Source organism: Neopelma chrysocephalum, unplaced genomic scaffold (genome assembly GCF_003984885.1).
Source record: "Neopelma chrysocephalum unplaced genomic scaffold, ASM398488v2 Primary Assembly neopelma1_283, whole genome shotgun sequence".
NCBI classification, from domain to species: Eukaryota; Metazoa; Chordata; class Aves; order Passeriformes; family Pipridae; genus Neopelma; species Neopelma chrysocephalum.
In genome coordinates, this window is record NW_020897945.1 from 120,291 (window position 1) to 136,130 (window position 15,840).

The 15,840-nt window shown below is 52.8% G+C and overlaps 3 protein-coding genes across 5 annotated transcripts; 2 read left to right on the forward strand and 1 right to left on the reverse strand.

The window, feature by feature from the left end:
- The first annotated feature begins 1,078 nt into the window (after positions 1-1,078).
- On the forward strand, positions 1,079-9,226 carry LOC113977998 (cathepsin G-like). Of its 2 annotated transcripts, none has more exons than XM_027704590.1 (5): positions 1,079-1,159; positions 7,419-7,563; positions 7,744-7,879; positions 8,168-8,419; positions 8,740-9,226. In XM_027704590.1, the coding sequence occupies exons 2-5, from the start codon at positions 7,478-7,480 to the stop codon at positions 8,872-8,874; spliced, it is 609 nt and encodes a 202-aa protein (XP_027560391.1). In that variant the 5' UTR covers positions 1,079-1,159; positions 7,419-7,477; the 3' UTR covers positions 8,875-9,226. The 2 variants fall into 2 exon arrangements, with proteins under 2 accessions (XP_027560391.1, XP_027560390.1); XM_027704589.1 differs by lacking the exon at positions 1,079-1,159 and adding an exon at positions 7,217-7,331.
- On the reverse strand, positions 1,186-10,507 carry S1PR4 (sphingosine-1-phosphate receptor 4). Of its 2 annotated transcripts, XM_027704586.1 has the most exons (4): positions 10,282-10,507; positions 5,841-6,080; positions 3,873-4,009; positions 1,186-2,970 (listed from the first exon to the last, which is right to left on the reverse strand). In XM_027704586.1, the coding sequence occupies exon 4, from the start codon at positions 2,775-2,777 to the stop codon at positions 1,551-1,553; it is 1,227 nt and encodes a 408-aa protein (XP_027560387.1). In that variant the 5' UTR covers positions 2,778-2,970; positions 3,873-4,009; positions 5,841-6,080; positions 10,282-10,507; the 3' UTR covers positions 1,186-1,550. The 2 variants fall into 2 exon arrangements, with proteins under 2 accessions (XP_027560387.1, XP_027560388.1); XM_027704587.1 differs by lacking the exons at positions 5,841-6,080; positions 10,282-10,507 and adding an exon at positions 7,605-7,735.
- Positions 10,508-11,511: 1,004 nt separating this feature from the next.
- On the forward strand, positions 11,512-14,121 carry LOC113977999 (mast cell protease 1A-like). Its single transcript, XM_027704591.1, has 5 exons — positions 11,512-11,575; positions 11,667-11,829; positions 13,090-13,231; positions 13,326-13,550; positions 13,984-14,121. The coding sequence occupies exons 1-5, from the start codon at positions 11,512-11,514 to the stop codon at positions 14,119-14,121; spliced, it is 732 nt and encodes a 243-aa protein (XP_027560392.1).
- The last annotated feature ends 1,719 nt before the right edge of the window (positions 14,122-15,840 follow it).

Consider the following 15,840-nt stretch of genomic DNA (forward strand, 5'->3'; position numbering starts at 1 on the left):
AGTGGGACGGGACGGGACGGGACGGGACGGGGTGGGGTGGGATGGAACGGGACGGGACGGGATGGGATGGAACGGGACGGGACGGGATGGGGTGGGATGGGACGGGACGGGATGGAGTGGAACGGGACGGGACGGGAGGGGGTGGGACAGGATGGGGTGGGATGGAACGGGACGGGACGGGGTGGGGTGGGATGGGACGGGACGGGGTGGAACGGGACGGGACGGGGTGGGGTGGGATGGAACGGGACGAGGTGAGGTGGGATGGGACGGAACGGAACGGGACTGGGTGGGAGGGGGGACTCAGCGGGCTGATCCCCCTGTCCTGGGAACGGGAGGGCGGGCTCCGGCTGTCCCGGGCCTACAGGGAACGTCTGCTACCGGGTGCTACCCGGCTTCTGGATTATGCGGCGGAGACCGGGTACCTGACCTTCAGGAAGTAAAAAATTTACAGCAAAATTAACCCAAGACTTTCTGGTCGCCTCAATTTAATGCAAAACAAATGGGTTGATAACAGTTCCCGTGGAGGGGCTGGGCCAGCAGGTTTTGTGCGAGCCCACAGTGCTTCCGTGGCTTTGTCCTTTTTGCGGGGTGAGAGGGTGTGTTTGAGTGCTCCTCTGATTATTCCCTGCATTAGGGAATAGAGGAGCAGGGATCTGAGGCACAAGCTGGCAGTGTCTTCAGGCCCTGGGGTGTCTCTGTCAGACCCAGGGTGTCCCCAGGCTCCCCAGTCACTGTGGTAGTGCTCGGGCTGTCACTGCAGGTGCAGCCCCATGCCCAGAGGCAGGGCAGGGCTCTCACTTCTTGCTGCCAGACTGTAAGCGCTGTTACAGCATTTGCCCGGGCATAGTGCCCAACCTCAGCACTCCAGGGAGGGCCCAGGCTGTTGCTGCAGCCCTCTGCTGTCCTCTGGCTGGTTTGTGCTGCACTGCAGGTGGGCACTTGACTCCCGGCCAGGGGGCTCGGAACCGCCCCACAACAGCACACAGTTGCACTTGCAAATCCAGTTGTTCTTGACATCAAGCCTGCATTCTTTCTCAGCAGCTGTGCCCGTCACAGCAGTTCCAGAAGGCTGTAAACTTCAGGAGAAGACTCAAAGTATCACCTTCAGCCCTGCATGATGTGAAGCGGCGGCACTGCCAACCCAGCCCGACCTCAAGGGGTAAGGGGGGCCATCTGGTTGGGGATGCCCAGCTTACTTGTCACTGTGCCCTGGGGCAAAATACCCTCATTTGGGCAGGTACAGCGTCTGTCTGCACACACAGAGCACACACACTTATAACCTAGGCACTGCAGCTGTCTCAGCAGAGCATCAATCCTAAAATGTGCCCGTATCTTCCTCTCCCAGCCTGGGAGCAATGCCTGTCCCTGTGCTGCACCCACACTGAAACAAAATCCCAGTCTGATGGGACTGGAAAGCCCAGTTAACAACTGGGGTGGGGCTGCCCATGGTCAGCCTGAGTTGCACGTAGGCTACAGTTCTGCCAGGCCAGGACCAGCAGAATGAGGTCCTGGGAGCTGTCTCTGGCATGTCTTGCTCTTCCCACGGCCTCTCAGAGGCTGGGGAGATTGCTCATCATGCTGGAGTTGCTGGAGAGAGGTGCTCTGGGCCTAGCATTGAGTGCCACAGAGCTGCGGAAACTCTCCCGGTAGCGCAGTGAGCTCTCTGTGGATGAGCCAGAGTTGATATCTGTGATGACCATGCAGTTCCCAGGCTTGCAAAGCCCAGCCCTGACACAGCAGGAGCACAGCAGGCTTCCCACGGCACGGCGCACCTCCACGCTCCTCAGGGAATAGATGATGGGGTTGACACCGGAGTTAAGCAAGGCCAGAGCCAAGGTCCAGTCCAAGCTGTGGAGGTGTGTGCAGGTCTGGGTCTCACAGAAGACATCAAACAGCAACAGAACAAAGAGGGGACTCCAGCAGATGATGAAGGCACCCAGGATCATCAGCACAGTCTTAAGCAAGCGCAGGGAACGCTTGCGGCTGTGCCGAGAACTGGTTTGCTTAGAACTGGCCTGGACCAGTTGGAAGATGGAGATGTAGAGGCCAATAATCCCCAGGAGGATGATGCTGAACATGACTACGGAGAAAAGGATGTAGTTCTTGGAGTATAGAGGCAGGAGCACAGAGCAGGCACTGAAGTCACACAGGCAGTTCCAGCCCAGCAGTGGGAGCAGTCCTATGACGAAGGCCAGCAGCCAGCAGGAAATGATGAGGCTGCGTAAGCGCAGGGTCTTGCTGGCTTCGTTCTCAGCGATCGGCCTCACCATGGCACTGTAACGCTCGATGGCTGTCACGAGCAGGCTGAAGGTGGAGGCAGCCAGCGCAATGAACAGGATGCCTTCCCGCAGGAACCAGAGCTGAGGTGAAAGCTGGAAAGTCTTCTTGCCTGAGAGGCAGAGATTAGAGAGGTAGGCGATTCCTGCAAGCAGGTCACTCACAGTGATGCTGGCAATGCAGGAGTAGACCCAGCGGCGGGCTCGCAGACACCGCAGGATGGCCAGCAGCACGAGCAGGTTCTCCAGGATGATGATGCAGCTGATGATGACGAAGATTGTGTGGATGAGACCCATGCCCTCGTCCCCAGACTGCCGGTTGGTTAGCTTGCCTGTGAAGTTGTAGTGCTGCAGGATGATGTTCACATTCCTCATGGCAGCCAGCTGCAGGCAGGAGCCTTTCCTGTCGAGCAGGTCAAGTCTGAGCTCAGGATATTGAGCAGAGTCCAGTGGAAGGAGAAGGGAGTGATTCAACAGCCAGTTTAGCACTGGACCATCCATCTTCTGAGGCTGAGTCAGCAGCCAAGGGATACACGATGGAGGAAGGGATCAGGCAGGGGTTGGGGCAGAGCAGATCCTCTGTTTAAGGGCTAAAGTAACCATGAGACTCTGCCACACAGGACTGGCTCTAAACCCAACAGCCCTGCTTAGTGTGGAGATGAGAGTTAGAGTCCTGTCTGTCAGCCCTGCAGCACTGAAAGAGCAAGGGGAGAGGAGAGTGAGGTGTTTTGTAAGTCCACCGTGAACATAGGCTTCCTGTTGTTTAATAAAGTTTCCTGTTGTGAGTGAGAGTACACTGTTTCTAACAGCTATCACCATTTCTTGGTAAGGGTTTGGCTATCATCAGCTTTGCTGTGGTTGTAGTGGTGGGACATGAATGAAATAATGTGTCAGGCCCCTCTTTGGGTCAGAGCAGGCTGGGTCAAATGAAGCAACACCTCCCACCTTGATGGGTGAGGCCCGTGGGGCTGAACTGAACCAAGTGCTCGTAAGAGCTATTAAAGCAGACAGTTGAGACACTAAGTGCTTTGCCTGTTGTGGTACTAAATTCATCCCTGAACCTGCCAGAGAGCAACTGCCTCTTCATCAACTGCCCTGTGCACCACCCATGCTCAGATACATCCTTCTTCAGGAGTAAGCGCCAAGCTGTCACCCCTCTGGGCTTCTCTGTGGGCCCAGCTCCTGCCACTCTCTCAAAACAGGTCCATCCACGTCCTGCAGTCTGTGCAGCAACTCCAGACACCCATGTGACTGAAGCTGGGGCTTAGCTCCATCCAGTTCAAAGGGAACCAGCTGGTCAAAGCTAAGCATGTGCCCTGACACTGCACCCCCCCACACCTTCAAGCACCTTCTAGAGATGGGCCAGAATCTTTCCATTGTCTGGGCCACAGGCAGGGAAGGAGGCAAAAAGGTGCTGCCTCTCGTCATTGCAGAAGGCACAAAGTGCTGCACTGAGATTGGAACCAAGGAATCCAAATGTGATTGTAATATTAATGTCTATCATTGACCTATTCCCTACATCTGCAAAACTCAACTGGAGAGAGTCTTGCAATGCAATATTCCCAATTGTGGCTGGGAATTTGCCTTATGACTCACCTGTCATGGCTGGTATGAGGCTCTTGCTGCTGGAGGGAGGTTCCTCAGTTGGCAGTGCCCTCCAGATGCTTGTCCAAGACCCAGGACAGAGCAGGTAGAGGGGAGAGCTCCTTGTGCAAAATAAGTGAGACTTCTACCTATCAAAGTTGAAAAAGGGAAGTTACAACATCAACCACATTCTGTGTGGAGGATGGACCCCACCCAAATCATCTGCAAAAAGGCATAGATAAAAGAAAGACAGAAGACGTTTTAACTCAGGATCACAGCAGATGATGTCCTACTTTAACCTGTGTTCTCACTCCAGACTGGCACAAATTCATGAAGAAGTCCCCAGGCTGAGAGCAAAGAGCGGTGACTTTTTCCATCAGCATGGCAAACAGGGAGTTGTCCAGGGAGTCTGTCCACTGCTGGATGAGTGGAGAGGTTCTAGCCTGGATGGCAGCATAGACAAGTGGAAAATGCATAGGGGGCTCCTGCTGCAGGAAGTCATGTGCAAGCAAGAGTGGTTCTCATCAAAAGCTGAGGGCTCCATCCTCCACCTTCACCCTTTCAGCCGTTGTTTTGGCCTTTTATCAGCAGTGTGGAAAGAAACTCATGCTGATAAAGTCAGCAGATGACCCCAAGATTGAAGGAGCGGAAATCAGCAGGAAGGCTGGGCCAGGAGTGCAGCTCAGTTTAGAGGAGTGCAGGTTTGCACGTTCAGCATGAAGAGCACACTCCCAAATGCTCTGGGCTGATGCTCCCCGTGAAGAACTGGAATCCAAAGGATCATTGTGACCCTTACACATAACCCTCACTTTGCTCTTGCTTCAGGATGAGCCTCCAGCTAACTTGTCTGCTCAGGACAGAACTGGTGGAATGTTCCTGAAAGATCAGAGAATGGAGACATTTGTCTTTTCGAGGGCCCTAAGTAGCTTCTCAAAGAGCTGGCAGCATGTGAGGAGTCTCAGAACAGAGATTCCTGACAGGAATGAGCTCTTTGCAGGGGAGATCTGTGGAAAGCATGGGATTGGTGGGTGGCAACATTTTTAATGGCAGGAGGGCTCAAGGCAGATGAGCAGCTGGGACAGGTTGACACACTCATCCATGGGGTGCCAGGTCCTCTGGACCAGCAAAATATTGGAGGCTCTTCCTAATGCCCCCTACATAAGCACATCAGGTGTTGCCTAAAAGACAGTGCTAATTATTTTGTCAAGAGCTGTTCCAGTGAGGCAAAACCTTGTTCCTTGCTTGTCCTAGAATCTAGTTTGTTTGGCCATTCCATGGCAGAATGAGCTGGGTACCTGTGAGGCATGTTGTATGCAGAGAGAGGGACTAGCTCTGGGAAGCTGCCTGAGCTGTGTCTCAGCTGTGTCTCAGCCCTTCCAGCCCCTCCACTCACTTTTGCCTCCCAACCCCCCCACTGCAGGTCACCACACACCTCAGACACTGCTCCTGCCTCACAGCAAGTCAGGGTAGGGTCCCAATCCCAGAGGAGCCTGGAGATGGGTCCCCTGCCCTCCTTGCAATTTGCTCAGCAGAGCACAGCTGGCTGGCACAAATCCAGCCCCACGTCCTCCCCAAAGCTGCTGCCACCAGACCTGAGGTGTGGAGTCCCCAGGTCCATGGCTGAGGGGGAGTGAGAGTCCCCTCGGCTGGGCACCCACACGAGGGAGAGCTCCTGTAGTACGGCGTGTCCCTGCTGCTATCTGCACAGACGCAGGCTGAGCTTTATCTTGGTGCTTCTCCTTTGCTGCTATTTCATTTCAGATGTTCTTTCTTCGCAATGAAGTGAGGCGGGGTCGGGACACCCCATCCCGCAACGTTTCTCATCTCTTTCCTCCAGATAAAAGCTACAGTCTACTTGCAGCTGCCTGATAGCTGCCGAGTCCTGGGTTTGGAAGGACCAGGGGGGGCATGGGTGGGAGCTGCAGCACTGTGGACCCCCTACAAAATCCATGGCTAGAGCAGGTATTGAGGGATGCTCACGTGAGTCACCTTAGCAGCGGGAGCCCTGGAACTCTCCAGAGGTCAACAGGAAGGCAAAAGCATGAGGGGCCCAGAGGGAGGAATTTGTCTGTAGTCAGGGATGCCAGAGAGAACAGGACAGCAGCAGCCTGAATCCCAGCTCCCTGGGTCCATGGCCAGTGGCCTGCCCAGTCCCTCCTTCCCTGGGATTGCTGTTCTCAGGAGGGCGTCCGGTCCCAAATTGTAGGGGGCCACAAGCAGCTGCAAGGGAAAGGCAGCAAGTTACAAGTGCAAGATAAAACATCGATGATTTCTGTTGAGGTTTTCCTGCTGTGGTGCTGCACAGTCCCGATTAAAACTTGTATTTTCTGATAATACGATTAAAAAAAAAAAAAGTGGGCAAAACTCTACAGAGTGGGCCCTGTCAGGCAGCCCTCAGGCTGGCTCATGAACAGCTGGCATCCTCATCTATGTCCCCCATCTCCACCTCCCCACCCACCCATCCTGTCCCCGCTGCATGGCCCTAGCACAGCCCAACATCAGCCAAGGCATCCACTTGCCCACAGGTGTTTTTCTGCTCCAGGAAGGGTGGAGTTGTGCTGGTTTAAAAATGACTGATCACTCCTGGCAGTTGGGTGGTTGCATTTCCTCGCTTTGGTCTCTTCTGCTGTGTAGCAGCAGGCAGTCCTCTTTACAGAGGCACAATGCAGTCCCCAACCTGGCAGGATGCTTCTGGACCCAGAGGAGCCAAGAAGAGTCAGCAAGGCCCCTCTGACGTGGGCTGACACCAAACCCTGGAGACCTGACCCTTCACAGTGCTCAAAGAAATGTCCCAAGGACAGTTGTTGTGGCTGGGTGTCAGTTCATTGAAAGTGGGTGTTGGTGATGATGGATCTCTGTAGGAAAAGAGTCTCTGAAGTGCATCTTTTGATTTGAAGGTAAACAAGAATACTGAAAGAAAAAGTTTTGGGATCATCTCCTCTAGACCACATTAATGACCTTAAATGGCAAAGTTTTGTTGATTGTTTGTTTTTTAAGTGGCTTTTCTTTAAAATCTTGCATTTCCTCAAGCCAAGAACATTAAACAGAAACTGTGGGAGAAATGTTAAATCACTCCTAAAAAACACCCTAGAACACCTCTCCTGGTCAGCATCCCTGAGGCTTTGGGACTATGGTGTACCAGGCTCTCTCTGCCCTGGCCTTTCTGTCTTGTGCTATCGCTCATCAAATCACAGCCACAGGCCACGTGGGCACTGAGCAGACCAGGGCAGCAGCGATGCCCACAGACCTGCAGGGGTGCTGCCCTGTTCTGATTAGCACAATCAGCCCATTGCACATGGTTTCCTGGCTGCTGGGTACAGCTGGTTCCAGGGTATAAAACCAGCCTCTGGGCACAAGGAAACTCAGACTTCCACACATCTTGGAAGGGGTGTCGAGCTGTGGGAGAGATGTGCCAGCCTCAGCCACTGCTGGCCCTGCTGCTCCTGCTCTCCTGCCCATGGGCCAGTGCCAGTAAGCTGGGGTTCTGCAAGTGAGGCTGCTCATCTGGGCTCTCACCTCAGGAGCCATTGGCTCATTCTGCACTGGGGTGTCTTTCAGGTGCTCTACAGGGTCAGATTGTGGGGGGCCATGAGGCGCAGCCCCACTCCCACCCTTACATGGCATACCTGAAGATAGGGGTGTCTGCCTGTGGGGGCTTCCTGGTGGCCCCTGAGTGGGTGATGACAGCTGCACACTGCATGGGGTGAGTACTTCATATGGGAGCTTTATCCCCTTCTTTCTCACCTAACCTGTGATGTCCTTCACTGGAGTAGGTTCCTCTTCCTCCTGTTCTGTGCAGCTCTCTCCACCTGCCTGCCAAAGGGGAGGGAGCTGGGTGACACCCAACCTTATTCCCTCCTCTACGCTCTATTGTTGTGGCCAGGAATATCACAGTCATCCTGGGGGCTCACGACATCCACAAACCAGAAAAAACCCAGCAGGTCCGGGGAGTTCTCAGCTACCACAAGCACCCTGAATACGACCCTGAGGCCGTGCTTAATGACATCATGTTGCTCAAGGCAAGGCGATTCTGCAGCGGGCAGTGGGGCAGGGGGTGGGATGGGGCTGTGGGTCTGGCAGGGTCCACCTCTGCAAAGCTGCTTCTGCCCAAACTGCTGGAGGCAGGCAAGATTGGGAGGGACCTGGGAGGGAACCACTGGCAGGGCTTGGAGCCACATGCCACATTCACAGGAGCTCACTAGAGCTTACAGTGCCACGTGTCCTGCTAGACCTCCCCTACCTCTGCACAGAAAGCATCCTTCAGCTCTTCTACTCATAACCTTCTCCGAAACCCTGCTTTCTCCCAGCTGACATCAAAGGTCACTCTCAATGACTATGTCAAGACCATTCCACTGCCCAAGACCAGCAGTGACCTCCCCACAGGCACTAAGTGCTGCATCGCCGGCTGGGGTCTGATTGATGACGACCGAGCGACCAACAAGCTCTTTGAAACCAAAGTCTCCATCTACAGCCGCAGGAAATGCATCCTCTTCTATCCACATCTTGACACTGGCATGGTCTGTGCCGGCAGCTTCCACCAGCTGAAGGATTCCAGCCAGGTAGGGGCTGCCAGCAGGCTGGGGTTTGGCTCTCTCAGAGCAGATGCTGCTGCTGCCACAGATGGAGCTGATTCCCAGGGCAGGCAACAAGCATTTGATCTGTAGCTCCCATATGAACCAACTCTCTGGACACCTTGACACCACAGTCCTTGCACAGTACCAGAGGTAGAGCCCCAACTCACCAGCTTGGGGCAGCTCCTCCAGCCAGGTGGGCATGTGGGGCAGCAGCAGAGCCATAGCCCCCCTAGGCGGGGAGGGACCAGGGGAAAACCTGTTCCCACAGGGAAGAGGCCTCTAAAATCAGTCTCATCTGTCCCTAGGGAGATTCTGGTGGGCCCTTGGTATGCAATAAAGTGGCACAAGGCATTGTTTCCTTTGGGTATGATGCCCCACCTGGGGTCTACACCCGCATCTCCAACTACCTGCCCTGGATCAAAAAAGTCATGAAGAAGTAGCTGCAGCCACGGCACTCGCTCCAGCTCAGATGTGGCCCTGGAGACTGCAATGGCTTCCTTCCTGTCCCTGCTAAAGGTTCTACTCCCTCCTCTCTCCTTGGGAACCCAAGTGACTTGGTGCACGTGAGGATCCTCTTCATTCTGTTCTGAGGCTGCTGGCTGTCCCATTCCCTGCCCATCTCAGGCAGCCACTTCAGGGCCATATTAAACACCCTGACAGAGGCAAGGATAGTCCCTGATGGCATAGAAAGAGGCAGTGCCACAACAGACCTCATTTCCTTCAGAGATAACACTGTCCCCTCTTGAACCTTGCTGTACTTAAAACATCCACAGTAAACTCAAAGCTGCATTTCCCAGTGTGTGTTGTCTTTCTTGTGGCCTTGCCACAGAGAGGGAGGGAGGGTCTGGCTGCTGCAAGCGAAGGGCCAGACTGTTGGGACAGCAGCAGTCATGGCTCTGCATCCTGAATCACTGGCAAGCCTGGAAACAAGAGCTATGGTTGCCCTCCCTGGGGTCATGGGGATGATGAGAGTTTTGCAAGGAGAAGAAAAGCCCAGTTAGAAATGGGGTGGGAAAAGTGATGGGCACACACTCGATTTACTGACTTCAGCATCATCATCACCTTCCTGGAAGCAGCTGGCAGCTGACAGGACATGGTGCATCAGCAGGTACCAGGGCTCAAAAGCTGCCTTTCTCTACAGAGTAAAGGCTGTCCCCTCTGCAGGGACCTTATGGCTGGGAGATGTTGCACCCTAGGACAGAGTACAGCCAAACCAGCAGGCTGGATGACAGGGTAAACCAGCTGTAGGAGGCTTCACTGGACTTTTTGTGGACGGTGGCCTTGGCAAGGGGAAGGTGGCTGTTGAGATGTCAGGGACAGAGCTTTAGGATCCCAGAGAGGAGGCAAGGGCGAGTCCTAGCTGGGGGCTGTCTGCTGTGAAGCTGGTTGGCGTGTTTCTGTTCCTCTTGGCAGAGTCTGTTCCAGTGGTGGCCCAAACCCAAAAGGCTCATGGCTCTCCTCTCAGCCAGATGATGCTGAGAGACAAGCTTCCCCCACAAAGGATGCTTGAGCACTGTTTTCAGATGACTCCTGCACTGGAGTCTGAACTGCCTTCCATGGTCTGCACCAGAAGAAAAACAACCTGCCCTCTGAGCCCTCGTCTCCGTTGTTCTAGTTAGTTTCTGGTAGCATCTTATATACAGAGCGAGCTAGAGCTTCCTGGAGGAGATGATGAGGGATAGAGACAATGCATTGGTAAATAACTGAGCTGCTGAGCATTCTGGCACAGAATGACAGATGTTTGTGTAAACTCAAGAGGAGACTAAGCTGGTTTGTGGTGGGGAAAACCGGTGGGGAATTTTAAACATATAGAAAGTGTGTGCAATCCAAGGGAAGGGGGCGCTTACCCTGCTCTCATGGTCTCTCAAAGTCTCCCACTAGTCGCTTCCATCAGAGGGAGGAGATGACCTACAGTCCGCCCTGATGTCTGCTCATATGTCCTCCATGTTCCTGCCTGGGATGAAGGGAAACTATGTCACCTTTGCCTTCACCACCCAGGCTGCCCCGGGGAAACTGAGAAGGTTCCATGTTTGGGCTTTTGCTCACAGCTGCTATCAGTTAAGAAATCTGCAAGAGAACAGGCTACAGCTACTTATCTGTGCAGTGTGAATCTTCGTCACGGCAGGGTTTTCCTTGAAGCTCCAGCCCTTGCAGTCTTTGCACGAGAATAGGAACCTTTAGGCCTTAATTTGGGGTTTACGCTGTGGCACTGGAGGCAGGGAGGAAAGCCAATTTACCGTCAGTTAGTGAGGGCAGCAAGGAAGTGTCAGCCCCATTTCGTCACAGCTGAACTGTGAATGTTCAAACTTTGCTCTTATCATAGAATCCCGGAATGGTTTGAGTTGGAAGGGCCTTTAGGGGTCATCTCATTCCATGCCCCCTGCCATGGGCAGGGACATCTTCCACTAGACCAGGTTGCTCCAAGCCCCATCCAACCTGATCTGGAACACTTCCAGGGATGGGGCAGCCACAGCTTCTCTGAGCAACCTGGGCCAGGGCCTCCCCACCCTCACAGCCAAGAATTTCTTCCTAATATCTGTGCAGGGTTATAAACACATTCACAGCAATTTTGCTCCATTAGACAAGACTACACCTACTGAGAGAGAGCAGGAAAGCCCTAAACTGCCACTTCATGGTCTTTGGAACTGGTGCATCAGGTGAAAGAAATCTTGGTCTTGTAGGGCTGCTGATGAAAATTAAGAGAGTTTGCAAGTGTTCAACAACAAATAGAAGCTGCAAGGGAAGAGCCCACAGGAAGTCAAAGAGATAAGAGTGACCATGTTCCTCACAGCTTCCAGCACAAAGGCAATGACCTAAAATTGGCTTTGGGCCCAGAAGGACGTCAGATACCCCAGATCAGGCCCAAGATGAAGGTGGGTTGATGCCCAAGGCTAAGATTGACTGAATTCCCCTCTCAGATTGCTGAGGTATGCAACTTGTGGAGAGATTCATCAGATGAGTCTGACTTCTGCGGTTTCCTGGAGTCTGGTCTCAGGCTATAAAACCTTGCTGGGAGCAGGAAGAGACCCTGGCTGCACCCCACCTCTAAGGGATCCACTGAAGCCCAGAACGCCATGATGGAGCACCTGCAGACATTCCTGCTCCCTCTCCTGATGCTGATGTGGCCCCCAGTCAACACCAGTAAGTAGAGTGGGCTGGAGGCAAGGAGAGGGTTGGGGAAGGATGAGTCCCAGACAGCATGTCCTGTGCCCTCCAATCCCCTTGTCCTCAGTCCTATCCATTGCAGATTATTCCTGGAATCGGAGGGAGGGAGGAGGTGAAGCCAGGACACCCTCCACACCCTACATGGCCTATCTGCAAGGAAAGAACAACCATTCCTGCGGAGGGTTCCTTGTGGCCCCGAACTGGGTGATGACAGCAGCTCAGTGCCTTGTGTAAGTTTTAGCTGTGTTCATATAGCACCTGGTGCAGTGAGGCAATTGCACCACCATGACCCGGGTACCATCTCCTACACAGAGTTGGAGTCACTTCCCACATGGCCATGGGCAGACTCTTTTCCCAGCAGGGAGCACAGGCTGTGCTGTGGGGCAGGGCACAGCTGCACGGACAGCACCACAACAGCTCTCCCTGCAGCCTTCCCTCTCTGTCTCCCCAGCCCACACTCATATACTTTACCTTTCTTTTTTATTCCTTCTCCATGACTCATTTTATTCTTCCTAGATGCCACCCAGAGGTCAAAGTGGCTTCTTCCCTTGCTGGCACTGACCTGCTGGCATGGCAGGGATGGTTGTTGTCAGGCTTTGTCCTTTCTGCCACCAAGAGACTGTTCGAGACTGTTAGCAGAATTACTTACTATGAGCAAGCTGCTTGCCCAGCCCTTTTCCATCCCTCCAGCTGGACAGCCTAGGGCATGGACAGGCAGGAGGGCTTTTCTATATGTGCATGACTCTGGGTGTAGCTACAGCTCACCTCAGGGCTGACAGATCTGCCCTGGTGCCAGTGACCCAGGTTCAGGGCCAGTCCCCACACCCGAGCAGCAAAAGGGAGGACCAGGAGAACCCAGAAGCCTGGATGTCCACATCTCACCTGGGAGATGCATGTACCCCAAGGTCCTCCCAATTTTCCCAAGGCAGCCCCTTCTGCAGGTGGTGTAAAGGCAAGTAAAGGGACATAGAAGGCTCCTGACTCAAAAATCCCTTGACTTCCACAGGCCTATGAAGCCCAGACCAACAGTCCACATATCTTAGTACACAGCAGCAGTATTGGATCAAATCTGCCCAGTTTGAGATCTAGAGGTAAAAGAACCCTTGCAGACCCTGCCTGTAAGACAGGAACCTGCCTCTTGTCTGGGCAGATTCACTGGCAGAGCTCCTTGCTCCCACCATTCTTCTTAAAACATGCATGTATAACACAGCCTGTATATAGAAAGTATACACTATACACACTACATATGTGTACTATTGTATATATAGCATACAGTGTATCTATGCTAATAGTACATATACATTAGTATATATATGAGAGAGCATATGCATAGATATACATAATATATATACACACACACACACTCTATACACAATGTATGTAATATATTGGCTGGTCTCTCCTGGCCATACCCTTGGGAGATTAGCCTCAGTGTTACCAGGCAAGACAGGAAAAAACTAACAACATACGCTATGCTTGATTTTTATCAGCCACAAACCTCTGACTGTCATCCTCGGAGCCCACACAGTCCAAATGAAAGAGAAAAGCTGGCAAAAGTTCGAAGTCGAAGAGTATCACTGCCACCCACACTTTACCAGTCCTAAGGAGGGAAATGACATCCTCTTGCTGAAGGTAACTACCTGCCTGGAGCAGAAGGGAACAGCCTTCATCACAGCAAATGTACAGGCCAAGCACTTATTTCTCTATTTTCTGTCCCCTTGCCCAGCTGAAGGGCAAAGCCACCAGCAACAGCTTCGTTAGGACCATTTCCTTTGAAAAATCCAAAGTTCGTGGTGGGACTGTGTGCAGCGTAGTCGGCTACAAGACACCCACTGGCACGTTACGTGAAGCCACTGTCACCATCATCAAACAAAGGGACTGCCTCAGCCGCTACCCTGGGCTTGCTGAAAACTTGATTTGTGGCAGCAGATCTGCTGAGGTTCCTGAAAAGGTCAGTCTCTGACTTAGGGAGGAGGAAACTGTAGGGACGGTTTTAGCCCTGGGTGAAGCAGAAGGGACGAGAAGATCCTTGTCTTCCCATGGCAGAGGACCTTGGAGTCTGCAGCAGCATAGTGGGATAACAGCTTGGTCAGAGGGGTTCCCTCTAAGCCTCATAGCTGGTCAGAGGGCGCTTTGGATCTGCAGCCAGCAGAAGGGCAGAAATGAAGCTTCAGTGTTGGTCCAGCTGTAGCTGTGCTGGGTCCCAAGCAAAGCTGTCAGCAGTCCCTTTGGACCCAGAGCTACCCCCATCCACTGCAAGTCCAGGCTTCTCCTGGAGAAGCTCTGTCCTGATATATGCAGCCTCCCTGACCTTTGCAAAGGCACCCTTTCCCTGGGGACCCCACATAAATCAGCACTGATCTCTCTCCTCCTCCATTTCACAGGGTGATGCCGGGGATCCACTGGTCTGCAATAACAAAGCCTATGGCATCTTCTCCTACAGGCATAACAACTGGCCTGGTTTCTACACACACATCGCTCCCTACCTTTCCTGGGTCAACAGTGTCATGAAGTCAGCATGACCCTGTTCTCCCTGCAGCTGCTGCCCTGGAGAACTCACACTCCAGAGTCTCGTCCTCACCAGCTTTCTTTTCCTTTCTCACTGGGAAACATCCCACACTGATCCTCGTGGATGTGACAAGGACTCCTCTGTGGCAAAGCCGAGCTATGCCAGTGGGGGGCTCAGCACAGAGATCAGGGCTCGACTGTGTTTATTCCCTGTGCAAACTGGGGAGTGCCTGGTCACACAGTGTGTGCTTCCACATTGCTGCCATTATTTACCCCTTTTTCAAGCTGGCTGTGGTTACAGCTCTAGAGGGGAAGCAGCAGGGCAGCCCCAAGAGCGGTGCCAGTAGCTGCTGGGATGTCTGTTACCCTTTGGGGAAGGCTGTAGAACTAGATCAGAGGGATCCAAAGAACAGCATCCTCCCTGACCTTTGCATTTGTGACAGCAGATGTTTGGGTGTCCTTTGCCCAAGCCCTGAGGTTTTAAGGTTGCCTAAGCTCCAAGGAAGACACTTTTCAGTTCCTGCTTCATTACTGCTGCTGCTGTCCCCTACCTCTGAAACCTGCTGCCTCCTTTCTCCCCTCTTCTGTACCTCCAGTGTTGTAAGAATATATAAAAACAATAAATTGCATCTGTATTTGAAAGCCTTTTTCCTGATGTGATTTGGGTTTCTCCTGGCCACTGGCTTCAGTCCTGAACAGCTCAGAAGAAAGTCACTGCTCAGACAGCTGAATCTCAAGCTGGAAGCTTCTATCCCAAAAAATGGCCTCAGTTTTCTGTCCCACCTAAACCCTCAGAATAGGTGTCAAGCCTGGATTTCAGGGCAGGGGCTCTCCTCACATGCAGTTGGGCACAAACAATCCCTCCAGGTACCTCTAAGCTGGTACTTTGGGGGACTTCCTTCCTCTATCACATCGGCTCCCCCATGGGCCCCTTTTGATTCTACTCCATCCCATCTCTGCCTGGTTGCCATTCAACAGAAAACCAGCATCTTCTCCTCAGTGCAACTTGTCAAGAAGCAGCAATCGCAGGTCCTGCCAGATTCATCTCTTCTCCCTCAGTGTTGTGTTGATTTTGCTGTTGATAAGAATCATGACTTTAACCTCTTCTAACAAGAAACAAAGAGAGCAGCAGCAGCACTGAGCCATGGAGGCTGGAGTGATTTGGGCAGAAGGTGCTGCAGCAGCTCAGCTCTCCAGAGCACAACATAGTTTTGGGGAGGCTCTGACTCCATCCCTCCCTGCTGCCCTCTCCAGCTCTGGGCATCCCACTGCAGCTGGACTCAGGCAGGTGCCCTGAGGGAGGAACATCCTGACCAACTCTCTGTCACACACAGGTGTTCATCAGGGCACACCGAGTCATTCAGGTCTTTTTAGTGAAGTTGGCACCAAAGAGAAGAACCACACAGACCCACCACGGCCTGACATTCAGCAAATATTTTCTTTCTACATTTTGTGGTTTAAGACAAAAAAATAAATCCCCACCTCTACTATAATAGAATTAAAAAAATATTACAATCAAAGGAAATTAACTTGGAGATTTGGCAAGAAGAGACCTAGCAAGAGGAGAGCAAACATTTCCATCAGATGCTTAGGATTTCATTGAAGGATTCCAAAAACCCCCTTCTGGGGAGTGTTTGCCTTTCCTTATGTTCACCTCTGCCTAAAGGTGACTTGTCAGAGGCCAGTACAGTATCTGCAGCAGCACTACACAAAACACTAGACCAAAGATTTGA

Bases quoted from the DNA above. Each gene is read 5' to 3' on its own strand.
- LOC113977998 (XM_027704589.1), top strand. From the start codon at position 7,268: ATGTGCCAGCCTCAGCCACTGCTGGCCCTGCTGCTCCTGCTCTCCTGC. The intron at 7,880-8,167 runs GCAAGGCGATTC...GCTTTCTCCCAG, and splicing joins ATGACATCATGTTGCTCAAG to CTGACATCAAAGGTCACTCT. The intron at 8,420-8,739 runs GTAGGGGCTGCC...ATCTGTCCCTAG, and splicing joins AGCTGAAGGATTCCAGCCAG to GGAGATTCTGGTGGGCCCTT.
- LOC113977999 (XM_027704591.1), top strand. From the start codon at position 11,512: ATGGAGCACCTGCAGACATTCCTGCTCCCTCTCCTGATGCTGATGTGG. The intron at 11,830-13,089 runs GTAAGTTTTAGC...GATTTTTATCAG, and splicing joins ACAGCAGCTCAGTGCCTTGT to CCACAAACCTCTGACTGTCA. The intron at 13,551-13,983 runs GTCAGTCTCTGA...TCCATTTCACAG, and splicing joins CTGCTGAGGTTCCTGAAAAG to GGTGATGCCGGGGATCCACT.
- S1PR4 (XM_027704586.1), bottom strand. From the start codon at position 2,777: ATGGATGGTCCAGTGCTAAACTGGCTGTTGAATCACTCCCTTCTCCTT.